General features: G+C 42.2%; 1 protein-coding gene across 4 annotated transcripts in view; it reads right to left on the reverse strand.

The window, feature by feature from the left end:
- Positions 1-17,319, reverse strand: part of SLC26A5 (solute carrier family 26 member 5) — a 34,221-nt gene extending 16,902 nt beyond the window's left edge. The window contains exons 1-5 of one of the 4 annotated variants that reach the window (XM_040062802.1): positions 17,224-17,305; positions 12,853-12,985; positions 5,120-5,333; positions 3,277-3,416; positions 34-144 (exon numbers count right to left, since the gene is read on the reverse strand). In XM_040062802.1, coding sequence (XP_039918736.1) covers positions 34-144; positions 3,277-3,416; positions 5,120-5,274 — 406 coding nt within the window. In that variant the 5' untranslated portion in view covers positions 5,275-5,333; positions 12,853-12,985; positions 17,224-17,305. Of the gene's footprint in view, positions 1-33; positions 145-3,276; positions 3,417-5,119; positions 5,334-5,552; positions 5,587-12,852; positions 12,986-17,223 lie in introns of those variants that run through there. The other 3 variants (XR_009207776.1, XM_040062801.2, XM_040062803.2) reach the window with 3 other exon arrangements.
- Positions 17,320-19,763: the final 2,444 nt, after the last annotated feature.

The raw sequence follows: 19,763 nt of genomic DNA on the forward strand, positions 1-19,763 counted from the left end.
CACACAGACATTCAGTTACTCATACAGATATACCTATTGATATGTGCTTGGAGGTTCCAAAAAAAGTATATAGAAAAACGGGATAAAATGAAGAATATAGGCCAAATACTGGGGGAACAGCTGCCAGCAAAGCATAGGCTAAACCTAGAAAACAGATACAAATATGTATGTTAGGTAAACAACAAAAATAAACCACCTGAAGCAAAGGGATTTAAGCCTACTAAAACTGAACACACCTAACAGGAAATCTGGAGACTTGTCCCAGGTTTAAAAAATGGATCTTTCAGTGAATAGTCTTTAAAAAGTATAATATAGGGAAGTGCCTAGAAACATAATGGGTTGAGTCATGAAACCAAAGTCTCTAATTACAGGCATTGCAGGTGTATGTGCTTGTGTGTACACATATGCACCTGTTTTGCCTTTGTGGGTGAAAGTACTCCCTAATGGCCAACAAATGCCTTTTTTTGCCTTTGTTCTCATCTGCAGAAAAGTCTAGCTAGAAACACCCAAACCCTCATAACAAGTGGGACACATTTGACTTTCTCTTCCTTTCTGATCAGACATGGTGTTCATGGCAACCTGTAACCTGACTAAACACTTTCCTCCTCCCTCACCCCAGAATGACTGGGATGACATAACAGTTTATGTTTCCACAAAACATGCTTCAAAATGTAAAATAAGTGGAGATTAATTTCTGACAAACTGTAAGGTCACAGAGCTTATACAGTCTGGTATTCTTCCCAAAACAAAGTCCTTTTTGTCATTAAGCGCTGTCCAGTTCCATGCAGTGGAATGCAATCCACATCGTTCCTATCTGTAGTGGGGGCTGGCAAGCAAAACCGTGGAGCTGTGGGGGAACAGCTCTAAGGGACACCAGGGAAGAACATCTCCCACCCTCTGTGTGACTCAGGCTGTGCTTATCATGGGACCAGGCTCACAAGCAAGTGGTGTACAGCATGTGATATGGTACAACTCTCCCAAGCACTTCCAGCCAAAACAATAGCTCTACACAGCTTGTGTTCATGAGAAGTGACACCAGAACAGAACAAATGGGCCTAAAGGAGAAAACGCTGGCTTGGCTTGGCTCTGCACTCTCACAAGCACAGGCTGGTAACACCTGTGTGTTCTTGCCACACTTGGGCAGACTGGTAAGGGGTAAAAATCTCAATGGGCCAGTGCAAATCCCAACAGAAGCAATGGTTCACCCACCATGGACAGCCACCTCCCCCATGTGATTTAAATTGGGAGACAAAGCATCACATTACAAAAAAGAGCTAAACCAAAGGGATCTTCTGTGCCATCCAAGTGCTCTTGAGCAGTACAGTAACTCACAGGGCCTTGTTCTACCCCTGAGTCCTAACCAAAAATTCATGTTCTCACCAAAACTGGACTGATGGTATCATTTATTGTCTTGCTCAAATGAGCACTTCATTAAGTACTTGTGAAACTCATCCCACATATCTTCTCTCACCCAAGGGGTACCTCTCCTGACAGCAAACACCCTGTATTGTAACAACCTGGCCTTTAGTAGGATGATGAACTTAACAGAACAAGTAACCAGAACAGAAAATCAGTGTTCAAAGCTGGGAGGGTGGTCTATGTAAAGTTCCTGATCTAATTAACCTTTTGTTGCTAGAGGACACCAGAATATGGCAACACCCTTTTATTCCCTTTCATTTGTACTGGCATTTTTAGAGACTGTCAGTGCCAAGGAAATAAAGAGATATTGACTTTATAGGAGGCCATGGTTTAAACACCATGGTCATTGTAGTTCTGCCTGGAATGATTCCCAGGCTTCTTTGAACTCATGCTTGTTATAATTACATCCATTCCAGAAAAATGAAAGTTCAACTTTTGTGTTTTTAGAAAGGGAAAGATTAGGAGCAGTTTAAGGGCATGTTTACAATTGCCAAATGAATAGTGTTTACTTTAAAAGAGAGTCACAAAATTAAGTATAAAGTTCACTGCTGACCACTTAAATTTCAGGGTTCTTTCAGGTCATGACATAAATTATGTTTCAGTATACAACTGGCAATGTTTGTGTCTAGTATATGACAGATATGCCCGAGAGTTTACCACATTAGCTATCAGTTTAAGATAAGCTGATGCTTCCATGTGTGGAAGAAAAAAATAACCTTAATCATAAAACTTGCACAAAACCAGGAAGATTCAGAAATAAAGAAATGATATGCACAGACTAAGGGTATAAAATATAATTTTATAATTAAAATAATTATTTTAATGGGTTACTACATGTTAAAATCTTGGATTTACAGATGAATTTTTCAGACCTGCCTTGGCCTAGAGTGCAAAATGTGAGGTGCAAATATGAAATAAGTCAACACAGAAGTAAACTTGTATATGCTTAATTACATCACCCTCTGGACATGGCTCTGCAGAAATCAAAGAATTTTCTTGACTCCAAGACCTCCTGGAAAAATCTATTGAGACTGTGGCAGCTATTGTGAAGCTGCCATTCCCAGAGCAGTGGGTACCCCAAACTGATACTGCTGTAGAAGTGCTGTTGCTTTCTGACCTCCTAACACTTCTGAAACTGCTACCAGTAAGTGCCGGGCTATTTCTACTGGTCCATCCACCAAGAGCTGAACAGAACAGTAACCACTGGCTTTCTGTGTCTCCCAGAGCTTCCTCCTGCTTCAGGGCCAGGCTCCACTTAGGGTGACACTTCCAAGTAATTTAATAGAAATTTCCATTGAGTTTCAACCTTGTTATTGATGGTACTTTTGATTAATTTCCTCCACGTAAATCACTGCCCGCTGCTATGGTTCCAGCGTAACCTGGTGACTTCTAGCATTAGGGATCAGTCTGCGAATTCTTGCATTTCTTCTCTAGTTAAATTTAGTTTGGTTACTTTGTCCCAGTTGCTCTCTGAAACATGTCTAGTTGTCTGTTAGATCCTGCAGAGGACACTACCCTTGCAGGAAATTTGCCACAACTTTCAGGACAATGAGGTCAGTAAGCAATATGGTGCATTCAGTAAAAGTTTAGACATGCACCTAAACTGTGAAAAGCTGCTCTGCCATTTAAAGCTGTGGATACTGATGAGAGAGGGAGCTTCTTTTAGAGATTGGTGCATATCACTGACTTGCAGTTTTAAGGGAATCATCATTCTGGGCTGGCCTGCAGAATCCATGCTGATCTCCACACAAAGCCCTGAGATACACATCCTGTTCTCAGCACCTGCTTCAGGATGCCAAGCACTGCCATAAAAGCACACAAAAATCAAGAGATAATTAAATCCAGAGGCACACTCACCTTGAGGAAGCTGCATGACCCCAGTGCTTATACCTGAGATAATGTCACCCAGTAAGTATTCCTTCACTGGGTAACGAGGAAGCCATTTTAAAATTGGTAAGAAACTGTAAAGATGAGACTTGGCTTTCTTAGAAGAACAACTGGAAATACAAAGCAGAAAGAAAGTCATACATTAGCAGGGGACAAACAGATTTCAAAAAGTTCTTTTTCATCCCCATACAGGAAAATAGTTCCTTTAAAGGCAGGTTCAGACTCCTGATGACAGTAATTTCTGGACATGCTTAAGCACAAACAACTATGCCTCCAGTTAATTTAGTCCTTAATCACATTTTAGTGCTGTTCACAAACCTTACGGAACTGGAGAAGAGAACAGAAGTCTTGTGAGGCTGGAGGCCAGTGGGAAGCAAAACTATTCCAGTCTATGCACAATTGAATGCTCACACAACACCTTTTCTGAGACCATTCCTAGTAACAATCTCCTGAGCATAACTTGCTTCCTGATAGTGGTTTTCACTCAGCAGAGTACTTTGCAGTGCTTTTTCCCATTTACTAGTTCTGTGCTTTATACTTTTTTTGATTATAACATAATATATTATTATGCTTGAAAAAATGCCAAATCTATTAATTTAACCAGTACTTATTACTATCACTACCAGCACTGATAGACCAACTTTCAGGCTGTTTGAGAACATAACCCTACTTCACCCAGAAAGGAAAGGCACTGAAGCCAGCAGTACTGACCCTTGTGGCTCTTAGCAGAGCTATTAACCTTTTGAAACCCTGACTCATGACAAATGAATAGATCCAGGAAACACATATCTCTATCCAGTACTGCCTTGCATCATACCTTGATTGTACTGTGGTAAGTTTAACCTTGGCTAAAAATGTAACACAGGGATTGTATAAATGCTTTTCTGTAGAGGAATTGCATGAGAATTGCAGAGATTTGTTAGCATTTCTGAATTGCACAGTGAAGAAGCCTTTTGCTACAAGTGAGTCATCCATACTTCTTCATGGTTAAGTAGACTGCATCACAAGAAGGATGATTTTGATCCACATTTTTTTATTCAGGACAGATAAGTTTTCTGAGGTAGAATTAAGTGTCTTTACCATTCAAGTCATTCCATAAAACAAAGCAAATCTCCAAATGTTAAATCATGTGAACAAGAATATTTTATAGAAAAGCAGTTCTGTTGTCCTGCAGAACAAGGTTTGAGAAAGAAATGGAACAAACTCTGCAAATGAAGCATGGATGAACATAAAGCTGAGAACTTAACTAGAACTTAAATCCCCTGGTACCACAGGGCAAGAGAAGCACAGTTAAAGACATTTCATGTCTAACCAGATGATACTTAAGATTCCAAGGCAGTTAATTAAAAGCTAGAGAATGCCTTTAGTAAGTTCTTATTAGACTAATAATTTAGATTTCTACACAGGTACCACACGTCTCCATTCTTCTGTGAAAGGACCATGTGAAGCACAAGTTTGGCCAGAAGTATTTCCACATAAAAAGAATAGATATTTTTTCTGGGCCTTATGAATTCATGTCATAAGTCACATAGTTCAGTGATTTGACTAACACTTCACATTCGTATGCTGCATATTTTCCTTTTGCACTTTGATGAAGGCAAATCAACTAATTTAACCATCATTTTCTAATACAGTTATACATTAACATTAAAAGCACATACACAGCTTCCTTCCAGTCTTGCTGGGAAGTAAGAGTAGAATTAGTGGTTTTATCCTTTAGGTTTCTTTGAAGAGATTACCAGCTAAGTGTGTGAATCAATTAAGAATTACAATATTTCTAACCCACAAAACAAAGACAAGACAAAACCCCTACCGACAAGAATGTGCAATCTTCTGCCCTAAAGTCTGACGGGTTCTCTGTCGCCTGTGCAGCTCTCCTTGCAGGAGCTCCTCGTTGTATATTCGTCTCTGCACACAGTACCTCTGGGTTTGCTCAGGACACGCTTCGTGCTCTTGAGCATGTTCCATGGTTGATCTCACAGAGCAGCAGCGAAGGAGGAACAGTTCCACGGTCTCCACTGAAAAACCTGGTTGCAGACAAAATAAGTTTTGTTTCCTTTTTAACCTCAGATTTGGCATTTCCTTTCACATACAGTATTTCGACAAGCTAGAAACAAGAACTGTGATTGCAGTCTAATTAAATAGTCAGTAACAGCAGTAAGAAAATAAATCACACTTAGTCTTTAGGATATGCAAGCTATTAATTAATGCTTCTCTCATGTAATTAAAGCTTTTGCATTAATTACTTTGTAAATAAGAGATGAAACGAACTTAGAAGGTTGGATTCATGCTTATCTGGATTTTCCCTCAGTTTTTAAAGAATACGTCACTGTAGGAGGGAGCTTCCTTTATTGCTGAGTTACTTCCTGCTTACTCACAAACCAGCATGTCCATTTTCAGAAGACAGAACTCTGACCTTAACACTGAGAAACCCACTTTTCTTCCAGACTGTCAGTTGCTTCCTGCATCCATCCACCTGCTTTCCCCTCTATTTCAGATGCTTCTTTTTCCAAACAGCATCTCAAGGATACACAATTCACTACTTTCAAACTGTTATTACTTCAATGGATGCGCCACTTACTGCTATTCTCTGTCTGCACCGACTAAAACAGGAATTGGGAGATGTGCCCAAATTTAAAACTAGCCAGAAGGTTTGTAAAGATCTATTTGTCCGTCTGATTCCGTGCCACAAATATTTTAACATGTTTAAAAGACACTCTGCTAATTCCACTGCTCCATGTTTGCTGCTTTCAGAAATACCAGGCAAGAAACTCCACTCCCAATTCTGAGCAAAGTGACAGGATGCTGTGTCGTTAGGCAGAGATGCTGGCTGGTGCCACATTCGATGACAGGACGTGAGTGCAGTGGGAAACAGAGCCATCACTGTGAGCAAGGCCTTGGGCTCAAGTCCAGCAAGTCACTTAAGCATGTGTTTGCCTTCAACCAACGGCGCTAACCCAGGGGTGTTCCGTTTTTAGCTGTACATCAATACTTTTCTGGGAAAGGGTTACCACACAGAAATTAAACAAATTGCTACCTAAACACTCAAAGCTAACCATGATTGGTCCAACATTCTGATTCAGCAAGTACAGTCAAGACCATCAGCAAAATACCAATATTGCTATCTATGCCTTCACTCTGATTAAAGTGCTGGAATTTTCCACTCTCTCTATCTCCTAGAACTGACACAACCTAGCATCTCTTCAATTCTCAGTATTTTGTAAGCAATACTTTCCCTACATTGTCAGCCACAAAAGGACATTTTTACTAATGCTGTAGTTTTCATTTACCACACACTCTAGATTATGTATTATGTGAAATAGAGCCAATCCTGCTTGAGCAGGGAGGTTGTAATCTATGATCCTCAGAAGCACCTTTAAGCCTCAACCATTCTGGGATTCCATAGTGGTGCCTTATGTTATTATTCACAAAGAATCTATCTTTTCCAGTAATTAATTGATGTGTAGTGTTCTGGCAACACTGTCCTTATCTACAAATTAATTAAAATTAATTTTAATCAGTCGTAAACAGAAAATCCACTCAAATCAGAACAAAAATGACAGCTGGATGCACAAAACAAACCAGTTCAATGACTTGGTTTTGGCCGAACTCCTCCAAAACCAAGAGAATGAGAATGCAATATCAAAACATTTTTAGCCAAGGTTTTAAAAACACACACCCTGCCCTCTTTCTCCGACAAAGGACAGCAACACAAGACAGTGTCCTGCTAACCCGGAACAATTCAGATCCTGAATTTCCACCTTTGAGCCACATGGAAGAGCCACATGAGCTTGTAATGTAAATCTAGACCTGGAGAGGTCTGGAGGTGTCCAGTTCTGTACACGTGCTCCAGCTCTTCCAGGTACTATGAGCATATATAGAACAACAGAAGGTCCATCTTGCCTCTGTTTTTCAAGGTAAAATAAATTACACAAATGGTGTATTTGACTAACTGAACAAAGCCTAACTCTAAATCAGTTAACCAGATCATGTCAAGTGTTAGTTTGGAATACTACTAGAGGTCACAACCCAAGTTTCACCATCAATCAGTATAAAGGTTTTTAAACTGTAGATTGAATGTTTCTGATTCTGTTAGAATAAGGAAGTCACACGGCACTGAATCAGGAGAACCAGCTAAAACAAAAGTAACTTGAGGGATGATATGATAGGATCTTGTCTTTACCTTCACAGTGGATACAAAACATGGAAAACAAATCACATGTCATTAAAAGAGATCCTAAATCTACCCAAAACTACTGCTGGATATATCACATTGTATTTTTCCACATCATGTTACCAACTTCATCTTAACAGCCCTGCATAAGCATGTTCCCTGATGGCAACCTAAAATATTAAGATGTAGTTAATACAGTAACAATTAATGTCTTTAATACCATCTCTCTCTTTTGCAAAAAATACACAGAGAGCAAGATTGAAATGCTTGTTTTTAGGAGAGATAATACACATTGTCCATAGAGTAGCAAAATAGTAACATTTCATGACTGGTTCGACAGTCTCTCCAAGTGTTTGCTCTATGACAAACTGCCAACACAGCTATCCAGGGCCCAGAAACAGAGAATTGCCCTTCACTCTCAGAATGCTTGAAGAAGAGCAAAAGCAAGGTACTGCCTTTTTCCTGAAAAGAAACCTAACTGCTGTGATTTCTGAAAACTCATAGTCCTTTATCCAGAGCAAGAGAAAGGAAATGGTGGATAGTGGAATACTGCTCTCCAACAACCTTTGAACTTCATGGCAAGAATAAAGTTAAAAAGCTGTAAGAAACACTGTCATTAATCTTATCAGCCAGATAAGAGTTGAGTTGAAGTAGTTAAAACCTGTATGCAAAAGACTTAAGAGTTGGCAATTCTTTATCTGACTGATAAAGGCCTGTCTTATGTCTTTCCTGCTATTATCAAATTAAAGGTGTGAAAGGAAAAAAAAAAGTGAAGCAAACATGAATTTATAACACTATCACTAATAAATTAGCACTTTCTCTTCCCAGTCTTAGCTGATAAAGGAGATCTGTCAAGCCATCTGCACTGATTCTTGTAAAGGACAATAATTTTGGATCCAAATCACATAAATCAGAGTGCAACCATAAAATTTATAGGGAAAAAGATCTGACCACTGTTCCTTAGATTCAAAATACAACTATACGGAGAAAAAAACCCGAGAAGCTGGAGACATCCTGAATGGTGCACTGTGTGACTCTTGCAGTTTTAAGAGGCATCTTTGCTCCTAACGTTATCTAACCTGAATGTGTCTAACCTACCTCAGGAAACGGGGGAGTCAACAGCAAATCCATTGTCTTGCCTGTTTTAAAAGAGCAAAATGCCTTTCTTTTGGAAGCTAAGCACAAATTGCTTTAAGTAGCAGAAAAGCACAGGTGGACAGTACTAGTACCGTGTTACAGTTGTCTTCTGCTAGAGAATTCCAAGTTTGATCATGAACTAGAAAGTCTATGAAATATTTTGTGTTTTCAAGCTTACAAATACAGGTGACTGCCATCAGCCAAAGGGCTAGTGGAAATACTGCCACTCAATGTAAAATATGTTCTCCCAAATGTATGCTGAAAAGCACAGTTACTGCAAGGTCTGTTCCTACTGTCTGAAAAGGTGAGACACAAACCCAGGTGATTTTAGGAGCCACATAATGGCTCATTTCTTTCTTTCCTCTCTGGCCTCATTCCCAAGTGCCCTATGCCCTTCCACTTTTCACCCTGAGTGACATGTACAAAGTTGTTTTTAAAATAAGCACAAAGGTATAAAATGACTGGGTGGGTTCATAAGGAATGTGTTCTAGTTTTATTGGACTGTTCTTACCATTCTCATTCCTCCTCCACTAGTCTCATTAAATCACTTAACAACTAGATCTTTTAAACCTGAAACCTTTATGTAAAACTTCATAAATTTAGAAGTAACTTGTGAAACAAACAAAAGTTTCCTTGTGCAGGTCCTAATGTAAGAAATAAACTCCAGGAGTGAACCTTTGGAAAAAAAACAGATAAATCAAGACCTTAAATTTCTATGCAGCTTTTAGACAAGCAAAATTTCCACTCATTCATTAGAAAGGTGAGATAATTACATAAACTGTGTTTGGCTGTGTGATAAAAGCTTCTCCACATACCTACAGTGTTACTCAGAACAACAGCAGGATGGAGAACCTGGGTAACACCCTGATGGGCTACTGCCAGGGCCACCACGTGAGCCATCAGCCTATCAAAAGCTCATCACCACCAGTCCAGAGTACTACCAAGGGTCACCTATGGGACCCTGGAAGGCCCTGCCAGCTTTGGGTGTGAAAAGTATCTGCCCATCTCTAAGAGTAAGAGCACTCAGGGGCAGTAAAAGGGGTCCTGGGAAGTGTTGGCCAGTCACATGTGTGCACATGGAAGGGTCTGTACCAACAACTGGAATGGAGCCATGGCCTTGAGGGCTTCTGAGTCCAGCTCAGCTGGGGACATTGGGATGAAGGATCTACTGGGCAGACTGTGTGAGCCTGTGTGCTGGAGGCATCCACCCTGCAGATGTGTGATGTATCTTTACCTATTTACAAATATTCTAAGTACTGGGCCTCCTTCTTACTTAGCTAGAGAGCAGAGGGGATGAAGCTGTCACTGTTGCCTCTCTGACACGCATGACTTGCCATGAACAAATAAATGTAAGTACACTGTGTATGTCTGTTCCCTGTGTTTGTGTGCTTATGGGAAACACATCTTCAGCCTTGGTACTGGTTGGATCTGGGGATATGGAGCAGGAGCAGCAGCCCCACTTTCTTCAGGCTGTTGAATTCAGTATGAGATATATTCCTGCAATGAACCTATCTTAGCCACCAAAAAGAGCATAATAATAACACTGAGCATAAAGATTCTTCTCTCAAAATGGTAACAAATTAGACATATATCTATATATTTAAAATTAATAAGATAATGTAACTGGCAAGAGGTAATTTATATTTCATGTTACTTGGCAAAGAATATTTAAAGTCCCCAAAGGCTTACTCCATGGACTAATGAATTCATTAGTGTCTTAACACTATCTATTATCATCCAGCAATCTTACATTTACTTTCATCAACAGAATGTTTTAGAAACCTGTTATGATGATTGAGCTGTTTAATCCTGAAACACCTGAAGCACTCTGAGAGCAGAACATTGGTCTCCCTCCCTCTGAGATATAGATAAGAGATGACTTCTGTTTCCAGTGTAAACACATTGATGACCATGTGAATCCATGGCAATATGATTATTCTTATTCCTGCTTTTTGTGACTTCAGTGACCTTGGAGCCTCCTCTGCCATCCTCTTTCCCTTTGCCAAAAGCAGTAGCTAGAGATAGTGGAATCAGTAAGTTAATCAGAATGGCACCACGGCTGATGACCCCTTTGTTTGTGCTTAAGCCAACTGATAAGGATATATACTACCTCAAAGACAGGTAATCATTAGCCAACTTCATTTTCCAGAGAAAATCCACTGCCAAAAACTTTTCTGGAGTAGTTTTCATCATAAAGATCCAGTTGATCAGAGGAGATAACATAAATCAAGATCATGCATACACACCAAGCTAAGCTAGAATAATTTCTTAACTTTTTGTGATCTCAATGCACCAATGACCCCTAGCAGCTGGTTCATTTTTTCCAGCAAAGTGGAACATGCAGACAGCAAACAAGTGTCTGTGCAGAAAGAAATTACTTCATTCTATGATACACTTCCTTCTGCAGAGAAGCCACCAAAAGAATTCTCCCCTCTCTATCTGCTTCATCAACTCTTTACATACATCACTACCCTCTCAAGTGCTGCATCAAGTTAAGAATAAACAACAAAAAAAGAAGGTTGTTATTTATAACCAAAATAATTTCAGTCATAATGTTTACATTGCAAACCTTTCAAGTCACAGAGGAAACTGAAAGAAAGTAAAACAGTGTGGTCAGAGGAAGAAATGACTGTGGTGCAGAGGGAAGAAGAGAGGGTTTAGAATGGGATTAAAATTTATATTCCAGTTCCACTGCTGAAAGTATGGCACAAAGTAACTACATTACTTAAGTAACATAAGGTTTTGAAAAGTCTCTACAAAGCTCTTTCTAAAATGTTCTGAAAGAATCTGGCCCTCTGCAAAACAGGCTACAGCCAATGCCATGCTTGAATAAATTCCTGAAGAACCGATGCTTCTGAAAGGAAACAGAACTTCAGCATAGGGCAGCCACTCCTTGGGAAAGTAGTAGTGCTGTTTCCCAAAGCTGCAGCTCTCTTCTCGATAGTTCTGAGAACTTCTCTATCCATGTTAGGATCTGCAAACAGTTCACATTTGGAAGCTACTTTACAACACACATTTTCTGTGGTTTTTTCCTGCACTAGGTATCAAACCAAATCCTACATGAGCAGTAAGCAGAACATGACTTATGATAGCTCCTGTCCCTGTTTATGCAACTGTTGCTTACTTAAGATGTTATCTAAATAATAGCATTCTCCTGTCTCCTATGTACTTGAGTGTTGATTCATGATCTGAAGGTGAGACAGTGGGCCAGACAGTGGGAATAACCTTCCTCAACATTTTGATGCCAAGGTTACACCTAAAGGCCGTGAGTGCACAGCAAACACAGGCCAATATTGCTGTTGCTTGAAATATTTTAAAATATGCTGTGAGCAAAGAATGTGTAGAGAAGTTTCCCAAATAAGTATTTCACAGCAAACCTCTGCTTTATTTGCAGCTCACCTTATGGCTGCATTATTTCTTCTGCGGCTGATGAAATTTAAATGCGAGACAGCTCTGTATCTATTCTTAACTGCACAAACAAAAAGACCAACCCTCATAGAGCTGAAAACTTCCCCAAATGACCCTTTAAGTGTGTTTGGCAGGATAACCCTGCATGAATGGATTCCTGCAACAGCTACACTAGAACAGGGTGTCTCGATGAACTGGAAGAGCAAGAAGGGTATCTGGGCTGAGGATCATCAAATGAAACGAAGAAAGGTTCATTGAGTAATCTTCTGATGATTTTCTTCTTGCAAGAACCTTTCTTTCTTTTTTTCTTTCTTTTTCAGGAACACATATGCAAAAGAAACAAATGTCACCAGAAAGCTGGGGAAAAGTAAGATCAGACTCACTATAAAGGTAGTTAGTTAGACTCAGGTCACTTGTTCACATTTATGGACATAAGCAAAGCACCAAAAAAGATCATAAATATTGATTTCAAGCATGAAACTGGCAAAGAAATAAAACTGGAATCATATAACACAGAACTGAAAACAAGCAAACAAGTACAGCACAAAATTCCAAAAAAGAAAAACACAACGAACCAGAGACAGTAGGTAAAGAAACCGTAAGCCTGAAATAAATTGCAAGGGCTTAGAAAACATTGTTATGTCAAAGCTGTGAAGCTAGGCAGGATCCTGGTAAAGGAGGAGATGCAGGGTTAGATGCTGGCCATGCTGAAGTGGTAAGTGAACTTAGGTATAGCTTTCTCTAGGAAAGGACTTGAACCACGTCATGCTGTAAAGTTGAGGTAGCAGCAGCAAAATTTCTGCATTTAGAGAAGACATTACAGTTACCTGTATCTGTGAAAGATCTATAGTTTTCTTCTTGATCTGACTCTTGAGATTTGCCAGAGCTTACCAGAGCTCTGTGAGAACAGGAATGGGCAGCTCCCTGTGGGCACCTCTGAGTAGCAATTCCAATTTTCTCCTGCGAGGGGTACAGATTTTTAAATTCTATTCCATGAAAACCTTTGCAATCCTTAATCAGTTGAATTCTTTATTGAACTTAATTGATCTGTCCTGAACTTCAACAAGGATGTTTCAAACAACAGACACAGCAATCTTTGATTTGGATTGGAAAATCCTGTATGTGCCTTAGAATCGCAGAATGGTGGAAAGGACATTGAAGACCACCTAGTTCCAACCCCCTGTCATGGGTAGGGACATCTTCCACTAGATGAGGTTGCTCAAACTCCACCCAACATGGGATGAGAGGTTTTCTGAGGAATTCTCAAATCTCAGCCCTGCCTCAGAATCTGATCTGCATAAAATAAATTAAAAGGATCAATTTGATCTTTGCTCTAGCCCAGTCTATGTGTCAGAATCTCAGATTTTCAATTAACAGATTAAAATCCATTAATTAGCTAACCCACACCCTTCCCAATAACCACAACAGTACAAGAACACAAACAGAATTGGACACACAAAATGGTATGCACCAGTCAAAGTAGAGCACTAAAACTTGATCCCCTGCCTAGGCAAAACCAGTAAGTTTTCAGTGAAGTCTGGAGAAAAAAAGATTCTACACAGACAGTAAAAATACAGATTATCAAAAACCTTCCAGGAAGGCAATCACATTTGTTTGTCACACAGAAAGTTTTCCCAGCCCTCTAGTTCACAAAATAAAATAGTTATTGCAACATTTTGAGAAGGGTAGTCCAAGTTCCTGCATAGGCCAGTGGTTCATATGTGTACTTTTATAATCATAAATAAAAATCTAAATCCTGTCAATGCAACTGACTTGCAAAACTCATTCAACTGTCTGCACAAACTTACAGCCATATTTTCAAACCCATGGAAATAACACTGTCTGTGTACAGCTCTCCCATTACCTGGGCACATGGTAAATAACATTAAGATCTGCACTTTGCTGCTGCTGCTGCTGATACTTCTGAAGAGCAAAAAGCTATAGATAACTGGTCATAAAATAACAGCAATAGCAGGACATAGCCATTTCTTGTAGCCATATCAAGAAATATTATCAAGAAGGACTATCAAGAAATACTGTCCAGCAGGACAACATTCTGCTAACAGATCTAGAGAAAGAAACATCTGAGTAACGACGGTGTTTAATTCATTAAAGTTGACTGGGAAATCAATAGGCTAATTAGAGCTTGAGAGTTTTAGATTCAGCATGGTTTTCTTGTGCTAAAAGTTACAGGTTAGGAAACAATCAGATAGAAAAAAACAGAAAAGAAAGCTTTAGAAAACCAGATCATACAGAAAAAATACATCAGCAATAAAATAGAAGAAGAAATAGCAGTCAGCAGTTCATTGGGCAGAGACCAAGAGAGGTGGAAGAGCTCAAAGGACTCTGCTTTTCTAGGTAACTCTGGCTGCACAAAAGTCTTGGTTACATTTACAGAGGCTACAGCTGCAATGCAAATTAATAGCAGTTCAAGATAATGCAGGTCTGTCTATACTACAGCCAAAGCAGATAAACATACATTCAGTTCTTCTTTCTCAAGTTACTAACAAAAGAGCAACACTGTGAGAGCCATGTGCTAAATCTGTGCCTGTATTCCATGATTTTAGCATCACATTAAATAGTAACATCTTTCCATACGGTTTTTGGAATATTTAAGTTCTAAAAACATTGAATTTTGGGGGAGAGGCTACTATACCCATGAAAAACTGTGTGCTAAAGATTTCATTTGAACCACAAGTAATGGACTGGAAATTTCAAACAAAAGGCAAAATGCAATGGCTGTTCAGTGCTCCAAGATGTAAAATCTGATGGCTGAATCCAATACAGCATTTTAAGTATGTATTCAGTTGAGAAAACAGGACTCAGTTTGTGCCAGAGGCTAAAAACATCACCATTTCCTAGGCCTTTCACCTAGCTCATGCTCAATCATCTGCCCTTTTTAAAATTATGTCAACCTTTAAGCAAACTGTTACCCTGCACACAGAGTTTGTACAGTATGAGCAAAAAAGGCACATCAGCTCCTGACACAGTACTTAGAGGAAAAAAAGTTTAGTTTAGTTTAGAACCCAAGCATGGATGCAGCAACAGGCTTGTTTCTTACTGGACTTAGAACTTTCCTCCACTCAAATCTGATTCTGAATATCTCAATATTGCCCCAACTTCCCCCATAAATATACCTTTAAATGCAATGAAGTTTTTAGAATAATGATGAATTAAATATCCTCAAGCCTATATAAGGGAGTAAATGTTATTGCAAATTAATATTCTTTATTAGCTACAAACAGCAGCTCTGCATGTTTGGAACTCCATTCTCTTCCTATACCTTTCCCACACTAGATTTCAGAGACATTTCACAATACAGTGCAAGACTATTAACAAAACACTTCAGTTTGGAAATACTGCTAAATGCAGAACTGAAACACATATCATGTCTTAGGAGGGCTTAGGACTGTCAGAAACCAAGTGTTTCAAAGTGTGATTACTGTCTCTTGAGGAAGGCAGGGGGTGATCCCCACGGAGTTAATTCAGTACAAGCCACCTGCACATGCTTGCTTCTGAAACAGTAAATTACCTCAGTTTTTCTATTTCTACAGCAGCAAAGCTGCAGCCTACTTTTGAAAATTTTGTAATATAAATCAAGACACCTGTTAACCCCAAATACCTGTTACTGCACATTTAGTAAGAGACATTTAAAAAATTTGTTTGCAGATTTTAGTCCTCCTTTGGGAAAACTTCAGCCAAAATATTCCAGTGCCCAGACCCTTGTTGTCAGCCATTGACAACCATCAAAACCAACGTTGTACAACTGTATTACTGTGACAGATATGAAGAATTATGAATCCATATTCTGCTGATTCATCAGCAGAAATAATGGCAGCAATCTAATGTTTTTTTCTTCTCCTTATACTGGACTAACCCTAAATGCCTGCTGCAACAGCCAGTTGGGTCTCCTGAAATTCTGAAGCATCCCAAAAACAGCTTTCAACCATATTTCAATGTTCAGACAACTAAAAGTTTTGCAATAGCAGCACGGGAACGAGCACAGCAAATTTAAGCCTACTTTTCTGGCTGACTTTTCCCAGTTACCTTCACTGATCCCTTGTAAGGAGTTCAAAATGTTCCCGCAGATCGTGAGGCTGAAAAACACAGATATTAGGGAAAGGCAAAATCTTCTTTGCCTGAAAAGTGAAAGGGCATGAAGGGGTCGGGAGGGAATAGTTTAATAGAGGTTTTGGAAAGGTTTTGAAGGTCTTTGAGTTGAAGCTATCAGTGAAGTGCAGAGCAGGTAGTTTTTGTTGTTACAAGACTTCTTCGGAGAGTCGCTCTGACCTAAACTGACAGCCCGCAGCTTACAGTCGGAGGCGTGCAGCCACAACACGAGGAAATGACTGATCTCTCACCCTCCCGCCGGTTTTCCCTTGGGTGCTGCGCGTGTTTTACAGCACCGAGCAGCGCGGGCGCCGCCGCTGCCCGGGAACCGCTGGGCGGTGCGGGAGGTGTGGAGCGGCGCTGCCCCGGCACGGGGGGGCTCCGGCCACGGCGCTGCCCCCCGGCCACGGGAGGGCTCCGGCCACGGCGCTGCCCCCCGGCCACGGCGCTGCCCCCCGGCACGGGACGGCTCCGGCCACGGCGCTGCCCCCCGGCCACGGGACGGCTCCGGCCACGGCGCTGCCCCCCGGCACGGGACGGCTCCGGCCACGGCGCTGCCCCCCGGCCACGGGACGGCTCCGGCCACGGCGCTGCCCCCCGGCACGGGACGGCTCCGGCCACGGCGCTGCCCCCCGGCCACGGGACGGCTCCGGCCACGGCGCTGCCCCCCGGCCACGGGACGGCTCCGGCCACGGCGCTGCCCCCCGGCCACGGGACGGCTCCGGCCACGGCGCTGCCCCCCGGCCACGGGACGGCTCCGGCCACGGCGCTGCCCCCCGGCCACGGCGCTGCCCCCTGGCACGGGGGGGCTCCGGCCACGGCGCTGCCCCGGACCGCTCCTGCCGCACGCGGGGCTCCGGCCGCTCCGCCGGGGGGCGAAGGGAGCGGGGGCGGCACGGGGCGAGACCGGCAGGCTACCCCCGGCCCGGGGTGACCGAGCGGGAGCCACAGCCACCGGACAGCCCGACCTCACCGACGCTCCTCTCGGCGAGGCTCGCTCGCCTCAGGGGAGATCCGCTCAAGGGGAGAGACCCCGTCCGCCACTGACCCCACGCCCACCCCCGCCCGGCCGGCCGCGCTCCGCTCACCTCGCTCCGCTTCTCTGCAGCCCGGCACCTCCCGCCGCCGCTCGCTCCAAGGTGAGGAGCACAGCGGCGCCCGCGGCCGCCAGCCCCCGCCCCCTCCTGCCCCCTCCCGCCCCGCGGCCGCGGGTACGCCTGGGACTCGTAGTCCCCCCCGCAGCCCCCGCCGGGCGCGTCCCCGCCGCGGCCTACGAGTCCCAGGGTGCCGCGGGGCCGTGCGCGCTCCCCGGCGGTGCGGCCTGCGCGGGCGCTGCCCCTCCCGCCGCCGCGGTGTCGCCCGGGTCCCCCGCTCGGAGAGAGCCAGCGAGCCGTGGAATGGTGGTGTAGGGAGGGTTGGAGGAGTCCTTAACATCACCGAGGCCAGCCGTCAACCCCTGCCCCTGTAACCCCGAAACCGCATCACCCGCCGCCAGATGCTGACTCCTCTTGAGCAGCTCCAGAGATGGTGACTCCACCGCCTGGGCGACCTATTCCAGTGTCTTACTAACCGAACTGTTCACATTTTTTTTCCCCAGTATCTGTCTGGGTATAATTTTTCATTTCTTTAGGGACGCAGAGATTACGTAGGTATCAATTTCATTGTGAATATGCAGGAATTAGTTGTTAAATGCTTTCACAGGTCTCATTTTTCAGTCCTGGGTTTATAATGTTTTCCATCATAATGATAGTGCTCTCTTGCCCAAGACAAAAATGTTTTTCCACCTCCCAGATTTGGGGTTTTGCACAGAATTTGTAGAATTTTTTTTCCTGGCTTTGAGACTCTTAGGCACTAAAAACATGGGGAAAAAAAAAAAAAAAAAGTGAGACTGGTGAATACAGGACTGTATTATTTGAAAACCTTAAAATGATTCCTTGATATGGTTGCCCTTGTCAGAATTTAAGAGCAACTTAAATACAATGTAATTGAATTCAAGGCAAAATACAGCACTTTAAATTTCAGTATTGTTAGACTGAGAAATTTCAAGGTCAGAACATTTCTAAAGTTGCTTTTAAATATGAGGTTTGTTTACTCAAAACAGGCTGTAACAAACAGGTATTCTGTTGAAAAATTTTGGTGATAGATAATGCCACATACATCAGACTTTGTGTGGACTGATGTTGGATGCCATTGTTATACAGAACTGGGTAAGTGGAGATACTTTGGGTAAGGCATGTTTGCTTCAGTTGTTTATCCAAAAAGCTAATTCTTTCCTGAACTTGGAAATCTGTAGCTTGCGTTAGAATGCAGGTGTAATTCACTTATGAGGCTGTGGCCTGGTAGTGAAATTGATGTGCTTTGTTGCCAGTAAAACATACATTGCAGTAACGTACCACAGGAAGATCTGCACAAAGAGAAAGGAGAAGAGAAAGCCTCAAACAGAGATAATTAGATTTCCTGCTAGAAAAGTCCAGCCAGGTATAAAGCATTTTGAATGTTCCAGTAATCCTGAGGATTATGTTACACCAATTGTGTCAATGGTTGCATTTAAATCTGAGCTGGCTTTGATTTCTTGTGTGCTTTTTAGCCTTTTTGCACTTGAAGGTTAAGAATTATTTTTATTGCTTCTTTTCAGCATTGTCTAAATGGTAAAAGATGCTGTGGTTCTTCAGCTCTGGGAGAAGGACAGGGATTAATATAGTGCTAAACTCAGTAGCAGCAAGGTGAAAAGAGGATTTTTGGTCAAAACAAGAATGGGGAGCGAAAGTTAATACGAAATAAACAATATAGACAATTGAGGAGAGTAAAAACCCTCCTGTGGAGAATACTTATGGAATGTTAGTTAAGGGTGCACACACACCACTGGAGCTCAGTGTGAGCTTTGTGGACTCAGCCAGCTTTCAGGGGATGGAGCAGTGCTGCAGCTGCTCTCCAGCAGCATAAGGAAAGTGTGAGGTGCTGTCAAAGGCCAGATCCAGCGCTCACAGCTGCCTGGAGTGGAGCTCCAGCTGTTGGGCTGGTTATTTCTCAGCTTCCTCCGACAGCCACTGATGGTGAGTATGGGCAGGGAGGTAGCTGAGGGGCTGGGATTGCAGAGTTCTGACACTTCCCACTGGGTCATTGGCAAACACTTCCCATACGGAACAGCCCAAATGGGTCAGATGGGTGCCATCAACACATCCACATCCTAACCCTCATGGATCTTCTGAGAATGAGACAGCTTTCTAAGGCAGAAAACCCCCTGTGTATATTTGGAGTCTTACACAGGTCCTAGGACAGGTCAAACCAGCTGAATCATAAAGCTGAGGTGGGCATTTCCATATGAAGTGAAACGCATTTGATGTACAGGAATTTTCCCACTGATTTCAGTAGCAGTAGGCTTGGTTCTCAAAATGCTGCTGATAATTAGTTGCTACCCACATCTTATACAGAGCCATAACTCATGTCAAGCTTTGTTATTGTCAATAATAACACAATCATTCTAGCAGAGGCCCAAACATTGGGACATTTTCCTTTTTTGCACTGAAGTTCATTGAAAATGGCTGAACTCAAATAATTTAAAATGTCCCCTGAGAAGGGTGTGATTTTAAATCATCTCAGCTGGGTGTCCAGTTGTGAGTATAAACCA

Source organism: Hirundo rustica, chromosome 4, assembly GCF_015227805.2.
Source record: "Hirundo rustica isolate bHirRus1 chromosome 4, bHirRus1.pri.v3, whole genome shotgun sequence".
NCBI lineage: Eukaryota > Metazoa > Chordata > Aves > Passeriformes > Hirundinidae > Hirundo > Hirundo rustica.